We start from the raw sequence: 15,799 nt of genomic DNA, 5'->3' as shown, positions 1-15,799 counted from the left end.
AGACCTCCAGAACTGCCATCCTAACAATACATCCTGGTGATTCTGAATTATGGTGGGAGGGAGGCAATATGGTTGCCTTCCTCTGGGGCTTTTGGCTAGCCCCTGCTCTGAAACATCCCTAGTGCCCAGGACAGATCTGAGACACTACTTGCCTCTCCTTCACCATGCCTGGGATGCTTGCCTCCTCCTGCAGTGTAAACATGGGAGGGAGGATGTTTGGTGTGGTTTTTCCACAGCCTGCCAAAGGCTGGAAGCTGTGTATCCCAGCAGGCTTGCCTGAAAGAAAGGTCTGAAAACCCCAAGCTATGCTGGAGCTGGCATCACTAGACTGGGTGGTGCCGTGTGCTTCCAGCCAGCCCAGGAAGAACACAGCTGCTCCAACTCACAGCCCACTAACACACTTTTGGAGACCTCTCTGCTACCTCTTTGAGATGTGTTTCTGCCTGTGCATCCATGGTTTTACTGATGCAGACCAGAGACTGAGCAGCCAGAGGAAGGAGGGAAGGGAGGAAAATGACTGCAGGCATGTATTAAAGTATTCAGCTTGTCCAGCTGAAAGAGATTTCTGCCAAACGATTTTATAAGGAATGAGGCATTTTACAGGAAAAGCAGGGCCTCTCCTCTCATTTCCTTTCCCCTCTTCTCTATGAACTTCAAAGAAATGAGGGGTCAAAACAGAGGCCAGGCAACTGGAACTGAGTTCCTGAGCCATAAAGCCTAATTAGTCCAAGATACATTTCAGTGGATATCTCTCAGATGAAGGCCTAAATTACCAGTCCTCCCTGTTGTGCTACTGAGGGTTGGATAAAGCCAGAGCATGGTCTGCAGTACGTAGGGCCCCAGCAGCAGCAGGGCTCTCAGGGGGTCTCAGCCCAAGCCCTACTGGTGGCAGGGCTGTCCCAGCCACCCAGACTTTGGGTGGCCACAGCTAAAACGCCATCCTCAGGACAGGGGTCATCATCCCCACCTTGTTGGTGCCTTGTCCCAGGGCTGCAGGCAAAGGAGTTGTGCCGACTGAACCCCTCCAGTGCTGTGCGGCTATTGCCCCTCTTTGCATCAGCTACCTAAGGCCCTTCAGCCATTTTCAGTTGCCCTTCCAGAAGGTTTAGGCTGATGTTAAGCCCCTCTCCTGCCTCCCCTCAGCCAGAGGAGCCCAGCCCAGCTCTTGCCAGCTCTGCCTGCAGGCCACAATACGCCATACTCCTTCCTGCCTTGCAACTATTTGCTGGCCCCCCTCCAGTTTCCTGCATCTCTTCCCAGTAGATACCCTGCAAAGGGAAAAAAATGTTCCTCAGTCTGTGTCTCCTCACATGGCCCAGCACATGGTTTGTCTCACCAGCAATGAGAAATGAACCCTGGCTTTGCACAGGTGTAACAGCATGCTGAATTCAAATCATGCGTCTCTCACTGCAAGAAGCAGGTCTGGGGGTGGTTTTTTGGGGATCTATAAAAAATAGTCTTAAGAAGGAGAGACCGAAATGACACAGGCTGTTTCCTCCATGCATCTTCTCTCAAGGTGCTGCCTCAGAGGGGTGTATCTCGTTTTGAGACTACAGCAAACGCACTTTGACGGAAAGACTCATTTCCGGATTTGTGGTCTGAAAGCTGAGGAAAGCAAAACTTTACTGCAGGTCATTAAACTGTAATTAGGAGAGCAGAGAAAGGACATCATTGTCACCGTAAGCTTATGTGGCCTCCTGGCGCACATCTCTGGAGCACAGGAAACTTGGTCTTGCAGCTTGCAAGGCAGCAGGCAGCTGCACATGAAGCCAGATGGCTGTCTGACAGGGAAAGCGAGGTCCTCACGGGTGTACAGCTCCCTAGAGCTGTGGGCTGGGAGTCTGCACCCCACTGCTGCCTGGGTCCTGCTCCCCGGCCACCACAGGGGGCTGACCCGGTCAGCGCGAGGCACGGCTCTCCCCTGGCTTGGTGCTCAAGCTTCTCTCCCAGGAAAACAACAAAGCCGGAGTGATGCACGAGGGGAATGCAGAAAACCGACTACTTTTTAGTCAGGAGGGATCTGAAAATTATTTTATTAAATTTTCCACCAGCAAATAAGTAAAATAATTCCCTTAAAAGTTTTGATTCCAAAGCATTCGCCTCAGGTCTCACTTAAAAAGCAGGTCTGGACCAGTGAGGACTGGGTTCAACTTCCAGTTTTACTGCAGATCATCTGTGCTGCCTAAATGCAGTAAAATTTTTTATCTCCCTTTGCATTCATTTCCCTGTGGAGCCAAAATATAAAATGGAAACCTTTCCTTCCCTTACGTAACTCTGCCAGAGCTGGCATCGTCAGAGTGTTGGCTGGAAGGACCTCTGCAGGTCTCCAGACGTAGGTACTGCTGCCAGCAGGAGACTGGGTTGGCTGTAGCTGTGTCTGGTCACAGAGCCAAAGTCTGCCTCGCTTGTGCTTCAGCAGCACCTGGTGTGTCGGGACCCTTTTCTCAGATGAAGATGAGCTCTGGCTCACCGCACAGGAAGGTTTAGCAGGGGTGCTCGCCTCCCTCTGCAGCTGTCAGGGAAGGTTTATTCCACCAATAGAGTCAGCCTGGTTGCACATTTCTGTGCCGGTTTCACCTTTCAGAAAAATGCCATCCTGAGAACTGTGACAGTTCTGGACCAGGAAGCCTGCCTGTTTGGCTTTTTCTGCTAGAGGCCAGTAACAGAGCTGGGAGGACAAGCAGGAGATCACTAGCTGAATTTTCTGAGGGACTGAGCCAGATTCTTCTGTGCTTCCAGCACAAAAATAGCTGCCATCTTTGGATTGTATGGCTTTGCTTTGTTACAGCCTGCATCAGACTTGCTTTCAAAAAAACCCTTTAACAGACATAAATACACCTGTCACTGAAAACAAATATGCCTGGAATGTTTAACTGATACTTCCCAGCAGTAATCCCTGCACCTCTGTAACGGCAGCTAAAAAAAAATGAGTTGGGATCCCAGAGAGGAAACAACAGCAAGCAAAATGTTAGCCATGCGCCTCACTCAGTATTTTTTCAACTTTATGCTATTGGATTACTTTCTTAAGCACTCTGGGGACAGAGACAGCAGAGAACAGCTTTCATTGGCAAAGACAAGCAGTTTCTCACACACGGCTGTATTTTCCATGGCTCATCCAGCAAATTGTACACTAAGCCTAAGAAAACAGTAAGGAACAAGTCCATCCAAGAGGGGGTGGGTACAGGAGATTTCACATCCCTGTGTGCTGGCAGTCTAGGACCAGCACCAGGCACTTACTGAGAGCAAGTGGGAAGTGCCACACACTGGGGAGAGCAGCAAGATGCCCAGATGCTGCCCACGGAGTGAGAAGATCCCTTCCTGGCAAGGCCACCTAAACTTCCCCACAGCCAGCACAGGCAGTCAGCTTTACTTGTCTCCTAGCATTAAATGGAGCTTCAGGAGTCTGGGCCTTGGTCAGTGCCACAGCCACTCTTGGTGTGCTTAAAGGACAGTTGTCTTTCATGTCTCCCTCCCCGCTGGATGGCTCAGCCTGGTACAGCAGCATTTTTCCAATCCTCAGCCAAGATAAGCTATTTATTGCCCTCCTACTGAAACACTGCTTTCTGCGGCATCATTCCTCCACAAACAACCGCACTTGTGAAACGCAGAGCTGACAGGGACTCAAGGCTTGCCAGTGGCAAGCAAGATCCCCCCTGTGCTTGCCAACCTGCCCTTGCCAAGAAGCAGGGGGCCCAGGAGCTGTTCCGCGCCCTTCCAGGCCTGGCCTGCAGCCTGGCAGCCGGGCGCTCCCGCCGCGGCCAGGCGCTCGCTGTGCCCTCCAGAGCCGCCCCTGCCGCAGGGGCCGCTGCTGGCAGAGACAGGAAAAACAAACCAGCCCAGCCTGGCAAGCTCGGCTCCCCCGGGCACACCGGCCAGGCCGGACACGGCCCCGCTGCTGCTGACTCAGGCGCTGCCCCTCAGCCCGGGCCCGGCCGGCGCTGCCCGGTAACGCGCTCCCACCGCCGCACTGCCCCCAGCCCCGCGTTCCCGCCGTTCCCGCCGTTCCCGCCGTTCCCGCCGTTCCCGCCGTTGCCCCCTCCCGAGGGCACGCGCGGCGCAGGCCCCGCCCCCCCCTCCCGCCGCCAGGGGGCGCGGGTCGGGGGGGGAGGGGCCGGTTCCGTCAGCCGTTGCGCGGGCCGGAAGCGGCGCGGGGAGAGGCCGGAAGCGGCGGGGCCGGGGGCGCTGCGGGAGCCGTGAGGGCAGCTCAAGATGTCGATCGAGATCGAGTCCTCCGAGTGCGTGCGGGGCGGGGAGGGAGGGGGCGGCGGCCGTGCCGTGCCGTGCCGTGCCGGGGGGTGGCGGGCCGGGCCGGGGTGCCGGGGGGTGCCAGGGGTGGCGGGCCGGGCCGGGGTGCCGGGGGTGGCGGGGGGTGGCGGGCCGGGGTGCCGGGGGCTGGCGGGCCGGGCCGGGGTGCCGGGGGTGGCGGGCGCGGGCGCTGGGCCGCGGTGGGGTGGCCGCGGGGAAGGGGCTGCCCGCGGGCGGTGGGGTGGGCGGGGCCGGGGCTGAGGTGCCCCTCGCAGCGGGTGGCGGGGAAGCGGGGCCTGTGGGGCGGGTGCCGTGACCGCGCTGTGCCCCTGCAGCGTGATCCGGCTGATCATGCAGTACCTGAAGGAGAACAGCCTCCACCGGGCCCTCGCCACCCTGCAGGAGGAGACGACCGTGTCCCTCAACACCGTGGACAGCATCGAGAGCTTTGTGGCCGACATCAACAGCGGGCACTGGGACACGGTGCTGCAAGCCATACAGTCGCTGAAGCTGCCTGACAAGACCCTCATTGATCTCTACGAGCAGGTGAGGAGGTGCAGGCTGTGCTTGGCCTTCCTGGTTCGGCTGGAAGCCCCTCTCTGAAGTCTTCTGCGTCCCCTTTGCTGAGGCTAATGTTTGTCTCTCGATGCAGGTTGTGCTGGAGCTGATTGAGCTCCGGGAACTGGGTGCTGCCAGGTCACTCCTGAGACAAACAGATCCCATGATTATGCTGAAACAGACCCAGCCAGAGCGCTACATCCACCTGGAGAACCTTCTGGCCAGGTCTTACTTTGATCCTCGTGAGGTACGTTGTGCTTTACCTACAGGCCTCACAGTGTTGTCTTGCACAAGCCCTAGTGTCGGTCCAAGCTGCTCACAGCTTATGGCATCTGTTCTGTTCTGGAAGGGAGTGTATTTTCCCAGTTTGATGATTTTATTGCACCTGTTATGAAGATGTGGGAAGTGATGGGTAACACTTGATCTCAAGGCAGCAGAGCTGTGGTTTTGAAGTATACTGCAGGTTGGAGTTCAGGAATTTGTGCCTGTATCCTGCCACAGGATGATATCTGTGCCTTGCTTTTCCTGCCTTATGTACATAGAAGAAAGTGTACATTTTGTAAGTAAGGTTATTGTTGTACGATAATAACGCTAAGAGCAAAACATCATTTCTGGTAATGTGGGTCTGACATTGAGTCTGACATTTAACACCAACACGGGCTGGTGTTAAAGAGAAGGGCTGGCTTGAAGGCCTAGTAGAAAATTATTCTGGAAGGGGCTTCAGTTGTCTGTTTTTGTGGAAAGCAGTTCAGAAGGATCCCTTCACAGCAGTGATTCCTCCCTAGGCATACCCAGACGGAAGCAGCAAGGAGAAGCGCAGAGCTGCCATCGCACAGGCCTTGGCTGGAGAAGTCAGCGTGGTGCCTCCCTCTCGTCTTATGGCCTTGCTGGGACAGGTGATTCTGGAAAAACGCCTTGGTAGCTGTGTCTGTTGCTGTAGATCTCTGCCACACAGAGCTAACTGGCGTGGCTGTGCCACCAGCTATATGAAACTAAATCTCAAGGATTGCACACTTACATGTGGTCTGGTTAAAAATTACCAGTTTCCCATGTGGCAGGGATTTAGCAGTGGTAGGAGCAGGCTGCACTCCAGTGGCACATTTCTTCCCATAGAATAAATGCTCTGTGCTTAGAGAAGATTACCTTCAAAGCACATACATACACCATTTCTGCTGTAACCCTTTTCTGATTGTCAGAACAGGTTAATTCATGCTGTGGAGACGCTGCCTTGCACCTTATTTCTATGCCGGGTGAATGTTGGCAGCATAACAGATGCGCCTGGTGATCGAAGGCAACTCTCTGCTGATGGGGTTTCATAAGGTCCTCTCTTTTGATTGAAGTTCACTTGTGCCTTCCAAGAAAGCTCGTGTGGCATTTTCAATTCCAACATGTGCAGTTCTAGGCAAATAGAGAACAAGTTGGTTCATTAGCAAAGTCTGCGCACTGAAGGTGGAATGAGGGGAGTGGGCCCAAGTAATTTGCTCTTCCAAAAATAATTCAGGGTTAACATTCTGTTTTGTTTGTGATCATGAGCTAGGAAGCATAATCTTACATGTCTTGTTTTTAGGGGTTTGCAATGTATTTATCTCACATTGTACAAGTGTGCGTTTTGTCAGGGTACAAGAAACTGTTGCTGTATTGTGTTAATTAGAAGCAAGTCTTGATGAGGAAGATGTGTGTTAGCTGATTCCTTACAGTATGACTTTCAACTCCTCGAAAGGCACTGAAATGGCAGCAGCATCAGGGCCTGCTTCCTCCCGGTATGACGATTGACTTGTTCAGAGGCAAAGCAGCTGTGAAAGATGTAGAAGAGGAAAAGTTCCCCACGCAGCTCAGCAGACATATTAAGGTGATGTGTTGGCTTTACTGTGTGTTACTGCTGCTCTTTCCTTCCTTATGGTGAGAGATAAGAGGTAAACCTTCTGAATATTTCTGTTCTCTTTTTTGCAAGTCATTTCCCTCTGCTTGATGGTTTTTGTGTTGTGTTTTGTTTTATTTTATTTCTTCTCTGTGCTTTATCTCGTCAGGAGACTTTCTGTGAGAGTCTGAAATGCAAGATTGGTCTCTTAGCAAGATTGGGTTCCCATGGTGTTTGTGAAAATGATAAATGTGTGAATTGTTTCTGAGGCTTCACAGTTCAGGATCATTCAGTTTTCAGAAGCGGTTTGCTTAGTCCCCTTCTTAATTTGTGCAAGGAAATACCCATGGTTTAAACTTCTCTGAATGCATGTTGGCTTTAATCATAAATTACTACATACAGGTCTACTAATATAATTAGTATTTTCTTTTTAGGGATTTTATCATAGATTTTAAAAGAGAAAAAAAAATCTGTGCTGTAATAACATTGTTGTGCTGTATCACTTACAAGATGGAAAAGGCAATTCCTCCCCTGAAGGCTTTTCTGCCTTTCTGCCAAGCAGTTCTCTTCAGTGAGATGTGTTAGTTCACTGTACCAGTTCTAGCAAGGAACAGAAGATTCAACAATCATGAGTTGGAACTTCTGAAATCACTTTGTTGTGTTCTGTAGCAGCTTGGTAAAGGTGCTTTATTAGGACTTATTTTACCAGTACTGATCTTGGATTTTTGTATTGGTTAGTGACTTTTCTGTACTCAATTCTCACGGTCACTTGTGTTCAAAAAAATGTAACATCTAAAAATTGTATATAAAACCCACCAAACATTCTCTGTGAAAACTTCACTGAAGAAGTATCGTTCCCAGTGAAGCAACTTGAGCTACTTAAGAGTTTCTGAAGTCTGCTAGGGATATATGTTGGGTACCGCAAATATATTGGTCAACATACACAGTTCACTGCAAAACCAAGAGTGTGAAGACAACCAACCCAAGTGCTGCTGTAGACATGGGGTGTTTCATGCAAGTGTCACATTACCAGATCAAGAGGAGATTTTTTCTTTGTGTTTGAAGTGCTAGCATGGAGGTATTTACAGGGTTTTTTGTACTTTACATTTGTGGATGCCTACTTGAGAAAGTACTGTATTTTTGCCACCAAAATGAGCCTACAGTTTTGTTTTATTAAGTTGCTTCTTTTAAATTGCTTATTAGGCTTGATTTGTATTCTTCCATAAAACAGTTTGGGCAGAAGTCGCATGTGGAGTGTGCTCGCTTCTCCCCGGACGGGCAGTACCTGGTCACTGGCTCTGTTGATGGCTTCATTGAAGTGTGGAACTTCACTACTGGAAAGATCAGGAAGGTAAATTGTGCCTTTTTTCACAGCAAGAGAGCACCTGTTTTTATTAGTGGAGATGGTGGTTGGTTTGTCTGCATTTCTCAGGGTCTGTGAATTTGAAAAGGAGATGTCTGCTTCGGCAGTTCTCGTAATTGTCTGGAATCTTTACATGGGTTTAATTGTCTGGTTTGTTTTAGGCTTACATGTTAACTTTTGTTTGTTTTTTTACTTTGCTGGGTCATCATTGTTGCTTCTAAAATGGTTACCAGAACATTTTGCTGTTATTATAAGGCCTCATAAGGCTTGATGATAGGTTATAAAACACAACTGAAGTTAAGACCACTAGTACTTTTGCACTTTGCCTTAAAATATATTTAATTAAGTTCACTATTTTGACTGGTGAATCTTCTGCTTTCATTTAGGATCTGAAGTACCAGGCACAAGATAATTTTATGATGATGGATGATGCAGTGCTGTGCATGTGCTTCAGCAGAGATACAGAAATGCTGGCAACAGGAGCACAAGATGGCAAGATAAAGGTACAAATCTTTTTGCATAGCAGGTTGGTAGGGGTGGGTGGTGGCCAGAAGGATGCATTTGCAGTTGCAACAGTGTTGCAATTCTATATAAAACAAACAAACAAACAAATGAAGTTTGGCAATTGTTCAGAAACAGGTTAAGTATTGGCTCTTCTGTGGTCTCATAACAGAAATAACAAAATAACCATTTCCTGTTTTCCTTTGCTGTTTTCGCTCCAGGTGTGGAAAATCCAGAGTGGTCAGTGTCTGAGAAGGTTTGAACGAGCGCACAGTAAAGGTGTTACATGCCTCAGTTTCTCTAAAGACAGCAGCCAAATTCTTAGTGCTTCTTTTGATCAGACAATCAGGTAAATCAACTGGGAATGTGTGAGTGCAAGAGAAAACAACAGAATTTTCCCATTAAGCAGTTAAACTTCTGCAGATAGATTCTTTGACCTGGGATTTGATCCTTTTGCATTGACTTTTATAGAACAGCATGACTGCTGAGGGTTGGAGAGGAACAGTTTGAAAGTGTGACCTTTCACCTTGCTTAACTTGCATGATTCCAGGGCTAGGGGCCAAGTACTTCTGCTGTACTGTGATTTACGTTGATCTTGCACGTTTTCTGTATGGGAGACTGCTAGCTAAAGAAGCAGTTGTGTCAACTTTCAAAATAACATTTTTTGTTATAAGCTTAGGGTAAAAAATATTCAAGCATAACAGGATGATGACATTTTTTGAAACATCCTGAACAGCTTGATCATATTCTAATCTAAGTTATCAGGTGGGCAAAACCTTATTCCTGCAGCATTTAGTATCTGGAAATTGTTGCATAACACTGGAGAAGTGCAGTAACTGTGATCGTGCACTGATTTGTTGTCTTGGTACTGAGTGGAATTTGATCGCTGCTGAGGAGATTAGGTCTGCAGCAAAGCCCTTCTGTTGCTACACAGGCACTTCCCTGCAGTTGAAAGCAGGCTAGATCAGTTTTGTTTAGTTTAATTATTTTTGTTCTTTGGGGTTATTCTGACTTAATTAATTTGTTTAACTGTTTTGTCTATGAGGAGGATGACAATTAGATGATCCTGAGCTTTCGCTTCTCTGGGCTGAATGCACCCAGCCCTCTCAGCCTCTCCTCATGCATCATGTGGTCCAGCCCTGGGGCCATTTAGAGAGGGCCCAACACTGGACACAGACCTCCAGAGGAGGCTACACCCCTGCCAAGTAGAAGGGAACATGGTCAGCAGACTGTGCCTCTCCTCCTGCACCTGGTGTGTGGCTGGGTTTCCCCGCAACACACTGCTGGCTCTCGCTTTGTTCTCCCCATGGCCTGCCAGGTCTTTTGCTGAAGACCTCCTGGCAGCCAGTCAGACCCCAGAGGAGTCTGATGTCTGAGATGGTTCCACAGCAACTGTTCTCAGCATCATGGAGTTTGTCTGGTTTGTTAAGGCTTCCAACTTCCTCACCTGTCTTTTTCAAAACTGAGTTGCAGGATATGGGATTTACATTGTATATTGGATTGATCTGGTGCTTGATGACTGTACCTTTTATGTTTAATTGACTGGGATTATTTAGGCTCTTGCCAGTACTGTTAAACCCAGTGGCACCAATGGTAGTGCATTAGATAAAAATGAAGAAGTGTGTGGATCTGGAGGCAACTGCACAGTGGACAGGCATTACAAAACGTCTTAATGAGTGATGTTAACTTGTTTACATCCGGATACATATGTGAACTGTAGCATAAGCATTTCAGCTGAAATTAGATGAGGTTGGATGTTGGATGTCTTCAAATGGAAAAAGGAATTTCATTCTCAAGGCTTCAGACTTCTGCTTGAAAACTTTCTGTAGCCAGTAGGTGCTACAATTTAAGGCTGATACAGACTAGCAATGTTATTTTCTTTTAGATGGCTGAGCAGACCTTATGCTGAGTTGCACAATAATAGTCAATGACCACAGCTTGCAAAAGAGAGATGCTGGGTGGGTGTGAGGCAAGAATTGTTCTTAACTCAGTTGGACAGGTCAACAGCAACTCCTCACATAAAGCTGAGGAGTCTTGGAATAGAGATTCCAAATCAAATTCTGTATTTTTTGTTTTGTCAGCTTCACAGTTTCCCCTTTCATAGTCCTGTCTTCTAAGATGTGCACTGTACATGATATACAGGTGCTTGAGGCTGAAAGTTGATGGTATGTTCTCTAAGTTTTTCACAGGAACACAGAATGTGTTTGATGAAAGGGGCTTGTGATAAAGACTTACGGCTTGCTGATTTTTAGCACTTTTAATTGTTGTCTATCAAAGATTTAAAATATGGTGAATCCAGAGGGGTGGCTCAGCTGTTCACACAGTTGTGACCTCTTGTTGTTTGACAGGATTCATGGTTTAAAATCTGGGAAAACTTTAAAGGAATTCCGTGGTCATTCTTCCTTTGTCAATGAAGCTACTTTTACCCAGGACGGCCACTATATTATCAGTGCATCCTCTGATGGTACAGTGAAGGTAAGATAGCATTTACCTTTGTAAGTAACACATGCAGACTCTTTGCGTGTTGCATCTGATTTGTTGTAATTTTGGTACAGGATTTTCCTTTGGAGAAGGATTTGGGGTTGTCTGCAGTGATAAGTCTGCCTGTGACCACTGCTGTAGATTGGTGTAAATGAGAACTGATGAAGTTTCATACTGTGCTTACAGACTGCTGTGGCGCCTGTTTCTGCTGAATGTGTGAAAGGAGGGCATAAGCACAGTTTTACCAGTCTGTTCCTGCTTTATTCTAGAACTGACTGTGACACTTCTTGTCCTAGAATGCAGGGATTCCTTTTTCTGAAATAATGGCATTTTGTTGCTTACTGTGTTGGACACCTGCTTATTTCTTGGTGATTGGGAGTTCCTTGCTGTCCAAGCTAGGTAATCTAGCATTAAACTGATTCTAGAAGTGATAGGTTTGGTTTCCAGTCTCATCAGTGGTGGAACTACTCTGCATTGTAGGTAGGAGGAGTAAAGCATTTTTGTGTACAGGACATTACTGACTTAATAACAAAAAAATAAATGTACATAGAAACAGCTACATTAAGTGGGGCCTCGATGCAGTGCATGGAGGGTGGGTAAACAGATCTGGTTTATAGATGTGGCTTAGGAGAGCTTAATAGATACTGCCCATATTAACTGGGGCATTACTTCAGCCTTGCACTCTAGACTAGACTGCCCCAGATCATGGCAGTAGCATAAGAAGGTGCTATGTTTCATTTCTATTGCATTAGCATGTAAACAGCAGAAATACTCCATGGATGGTGAGTTGCGTTTTGTTTTTGATATGAAACAGGCAGTTCCATTTCCTGTTTCTAAGCAGCTAAAACAGCCTGTTGTTGAGCCAAAGGCAGCTCTAAGCTGGAATGCCTCTCCCACCAATATCAGGCTTTGCTTTTCCAGTGATTTTCATGTCTGTCTTGTGTAAGGAAAATTGCAAGTGCAGAAGCTGCACCTATATTCACAGATACCACCTAAAACTGGAAAGCTGGTTCAGACTTACCCCTCAGGGGAATATGCTTAATGAAAGGGAGCCAGGCTGAATTTAGATAATTGAAATTCACTTTCAGTTTGGTTGTAGTGAAATTGTTAATGGTGTCCACACGTCAAAATAGATATGATAATTTACTTATTAAAAAATCTGTTTTAAACTAAAATTTTGGAGGTCATGTTTTTCCTTCAGGAGCCTTAAAAAATGTGAATCCTGTATCCTAAATCAGCTAATTTTATGTTTAATTTTTTAAAAGCTAATTGGTTTTGTATTTAATTTTCGTACTAGGTTTGGAATGTGAAGACGACAGAGTGCTCAAACACCTTCAAGTCTCTTGGCAGCACTGCTGGGACAGACATTACTGTGAACAGTGTCATTCTCCTGCCTAAAAACCCAGAACACTTTGTTGTTTGCAACAGGTCGAATACAGTCGTCATTATGAATATGCAAGGACAAGTATGTGATCTTACTGATGTCCTTTCAAGTCTCTTTCTGTCATTTTAAGAATGCCAAAAACGTAGTTAATAACCTGTACCTTTAGATTAAACCTGATTTCTTCAGTTTGCTTTCATGATAAACTACTCAATATCCTGGTTATTGAGCAGCTTGACTTGCAGAAAGAGCTATGGAGTGATAACTGTGCTCTAAAGAGACCTAGTACTGCCTAAGTATTTTTGCCCTGAACATAGTAATGGTCTTCTGCAGTTTAATCTTGCCAAATATTTTTTGGGGGGGTATCTTTACAGATTGTAAGAAGTTTCAGCTCTGGTAAGAGAGAAGGTGGTGACTTTGTCTGCTGTGCGCTTTCACCTCGTGGTGAATGGATCTACTGCGTTGGTGAAGACTTTGTGCTCTATTGCTTTAGCACAGTGACTGGCAAGCTGGAAAGAACTCTGACTGTAAGTTCTTACCTTGGAGCTTTTACAGAGTTCTAAACACAAGGATGATATAAATGGTCATTATTTATTAAGTCCATAAACTTGTAAGGACAGGTCTTGTACCAAGAAATCTTTCACCTCTAGCAGCTGTGATGGGTAACAAATGCATCCCAGAGCACTTGGCTGTAGAATGTTTTGAGGTTTTTGTAGAACCCTTTTAATTTTAAAAGATATGAAAGTGTTTAGCCAAGAGTGAGTTGGTTCAGACTTACTTGAACTAGAGCATGCCTAGACCTGGGCTCCAGCTGATAGAGGATCTGACCAAGCTATCAAGATTTAAAGCTGTCAGGCTTAAATTTGCTTTGGATTGAACTACAGGGGAATACCAGCTTAAATGTCTAAATTTAATAGGGACCTAAACCTTCACTGAACCTTTCCTCTCCCAACAAAAAGTAACTGTTGTGTCACAAAAATGGAACTGGAACATACCTGCTTTTGCTACATGCACAAAGCATATTAAACCTCAGTCCAGCATTCCTTTAATTCTTGTTTGCAGAGTGCATGTGACTTGAATCTGCTAAAAGAAGAATCTCCTGATGCATCTTTCTGCTTATTCTCTAGGTTCACGAAAAAGATGTCATTGGCATTGCTCATCACCCCCACCAGAACCTGATTGCCACTTACAGTGAAGATGGCCTCCTCAAGCTCTGGAAGCCATAGCTTGATTTTATACTGAGCTATGAAGTGTGCCTGTTAGTCGCAGGTTATTGGTGTTCGTGCTTTAACAAGTTCTAAATGCACATAGTGTGATACTTGCTCAATTTTCAGTTCAGTTTTCGAGAGAATGACATTTTTACTTCTTTGTCTAAAGTTAGGTAGGTTGATGCTTAAATATAGCATCAGGTAATTTCAGATTTTTATTTTTACCAGATTAGCTGAAGCAACTTCAGTGAGAGTGTTTTCTGTCTCCTGAAGTCTGTACTCTTCCTACAGTGTTTATAGAAGTTAAATGAGCTGGGAACTATACACACTTAAAAGTGGTTGCTGACTTCCTAGAATACAGCAAAATGCTTCTTTTATTTGCGTGAATTATGTGGAATGGGAAAGCTGTTTCTTCTCCACTGCTGACACGTATGCAGATGAGTCTACTCTGTCCTCAGCTTAAAGGCGGAGGCTTTTTTAGTTCTGTGGGTTTTGCTGTGTTCAATTTGCATTATAATTTTTTTCAGTTAAAAATGTTAAGTAGTGTCACACGGCTTCCTTGGAACGAAATTCTTCTTGCCCATCTCCCAGCACTTCCTCCAGTAAACCTTCCTAATGTGGCAGTGAGATATAGTTGGGGATATTTTTGTGGATTTTCTTTTTCGTGTGTATGTTTTTGTTGTTTGACGTTTGTTGTTGGGTTTGGGGTGTTTTTTGTTTGTTTTTGGTTTGTTTGTTTGTTTGTTGGCATTGTTTATTTGGGGGTTTTTTGTTTGTTTTTTTTTTCTTCCAGGCTAAAAGGAATTATTTGATCTTTCGAGGTCCCTTCCAACCCCTATGATTCTATGCTTCTATGATTACCTGGGCCCTGTTTGTATAAGTGCATCATGTCTTCAGGCCAGCTTTAACTTAAATGAGGCCTCAGGGGATCAATATCTTAAAACATGCAGAAGCTGGTTTACACGGGCTGAGTTCGTAGTGCTGTGGTGGTGCGTGTTCAGCAGTTGTTTAATTTTTTTTCCAGTTTACTCAGTTTAGCTTACTGTTTTCCCAAAAGGGCGTGGCACACTTAAGCTCTAAATAATTATTTGTACGATTTTTTTAATATTTCATACACCTGTACACCTAGTTGAGGTGATACATAGGTCTCATACTATAATAAAAACAATCTTTTCTGGCTCTTCAGTTTGGAGCAGATGATTATTCCATTTGAGATCCTGACTAATGCACACTGTTGTGAATGTATACCAGAATCTTCTGAACTCTGACCACAGTTTTTCTACGATGCAGCAAAAAATGAGGTTTTCTCTGTAATGATGAGATGAAAAGCATGCAGATTTCACTCTGCCATACTGTTTCCTGTGCTCATCTGTTGTGGAATGCTTTCTTGCCACAGTAATCTTTCCAACAGTAATAACTTATTTTAATTAATAAATAATTTCCAGTTTAAATAACTCACAACCTTTTTTTGGCGGAAGGGCTTGATCCTAATGCAAGCATTGGTTGTCAGCTGGTGACTGAGCTTCTTTGATCTATGTTCATGTTGGTCTAAAGAAGTGCAGAAAAATTTCAGCTTAGCTTCTGACATGGCATTGCTTGTTCACTGCAACTTCAGTGTCAAGTTCTATGTTTAGCTGTAATGTTTTAATTCCTAAGCTGTTTTTTTACTTCCTTAGATACGGCAATAAAGTTATTTTTTAGATTGCGAAAGTTAGTGTTTTTCCTGGCTGAAGAGACACCCGTGTGTCAGAAACATCTGACAGTAACAGATCTGTCAGGCTCCGCTGGCAGTTAGTACTTGTACTGCAGAAGATCTTGACAAAATATTTTTAGTCCTCCATGTAAACTATATCTTACATTGTTCTTTAAAAGAAAAGTAGTTGTAGCAAATAAAACTATTGGAATCCTTAATATTTAAAGATTGAAATACAGTCTCTAGCTTAAAAAATATGAGAAAATCTGGCATTTCTTACACTTTTTATCTAGGAGTTTCAGAGTTGATTGCATCAAGTACTTAAGACCAAAAAAAAAAGTGCTAATACTTGTGGAAGGGCAGCAGTTAAAATGACCTTGTGCACTGCAGCTGTAATCTGTAAAATAGCTGGCACTTGGCATGAAAGTACCATGATAATCTTGAAAATCTTAGGGTTTTTTTAACATAATTTTTTTTTTAGATGAATGTTAATTTTTAAAATGCAATTATA

General features: G+C 45.4%; 1 protein-coding gene across 1 annotated transcript; it reads left to right on the top strand.

Annotated features, from left to right (window-relative positions):
- Positions 1-4,143: 4,143 nt before the first annotated feature.
- SMU1 (SMU1 DNA replication regulator and spliceosomal factor) lies at positions 4,144-14,780 on the top strand. The gene is made up of 12 exons (XM_051643040.1): positions 4,144-4,235; positions 4,581-4,791; positions 4,898-5,050; positions 5,589-5,699; positions 6,524-6,652; positions 7,893-8,012; positions 8,411-8,527; positions 8,747-8,874; positions 10,874-11,000; positions 12,304-12,471; positions 12,762-12,914; positions 13,515-14,780. The coding sequence occupies exons 1-12, from the start codon at positions 4,210-4,212 to the stop codon at positions 13,611-13,613; spliced, it is 1,542 nt and encodes a 513-aa protein (XP_051499000.1). The 5' UTR covers positions 4,144-4,209; the 3' UTR covers positions 13,614-14,780.
- The last annotated feature ends 1,019 nt before the right edge of the window (positions 14,781-15,799 follow it).

The sequence above is a fragment of the Apus apus genome, chromosome Z (assembly GCF_020740795.1).
Source record: "Apus apus isolate bApuApu2 chromosome Z, bApuApu2.pri.cur, whole genome shotgun sequence".
Lineage (NCBI taxonomy): Eukaryota > Metazoa > Chordata > Aves > Apodiformes > Apodidae > Apus > Apus apus.
The sequence above is the reverse complement of the archived record's forward strand: the minus strand, read 5'-3'. Positions and strand labels throughout refer to the sequence as shown.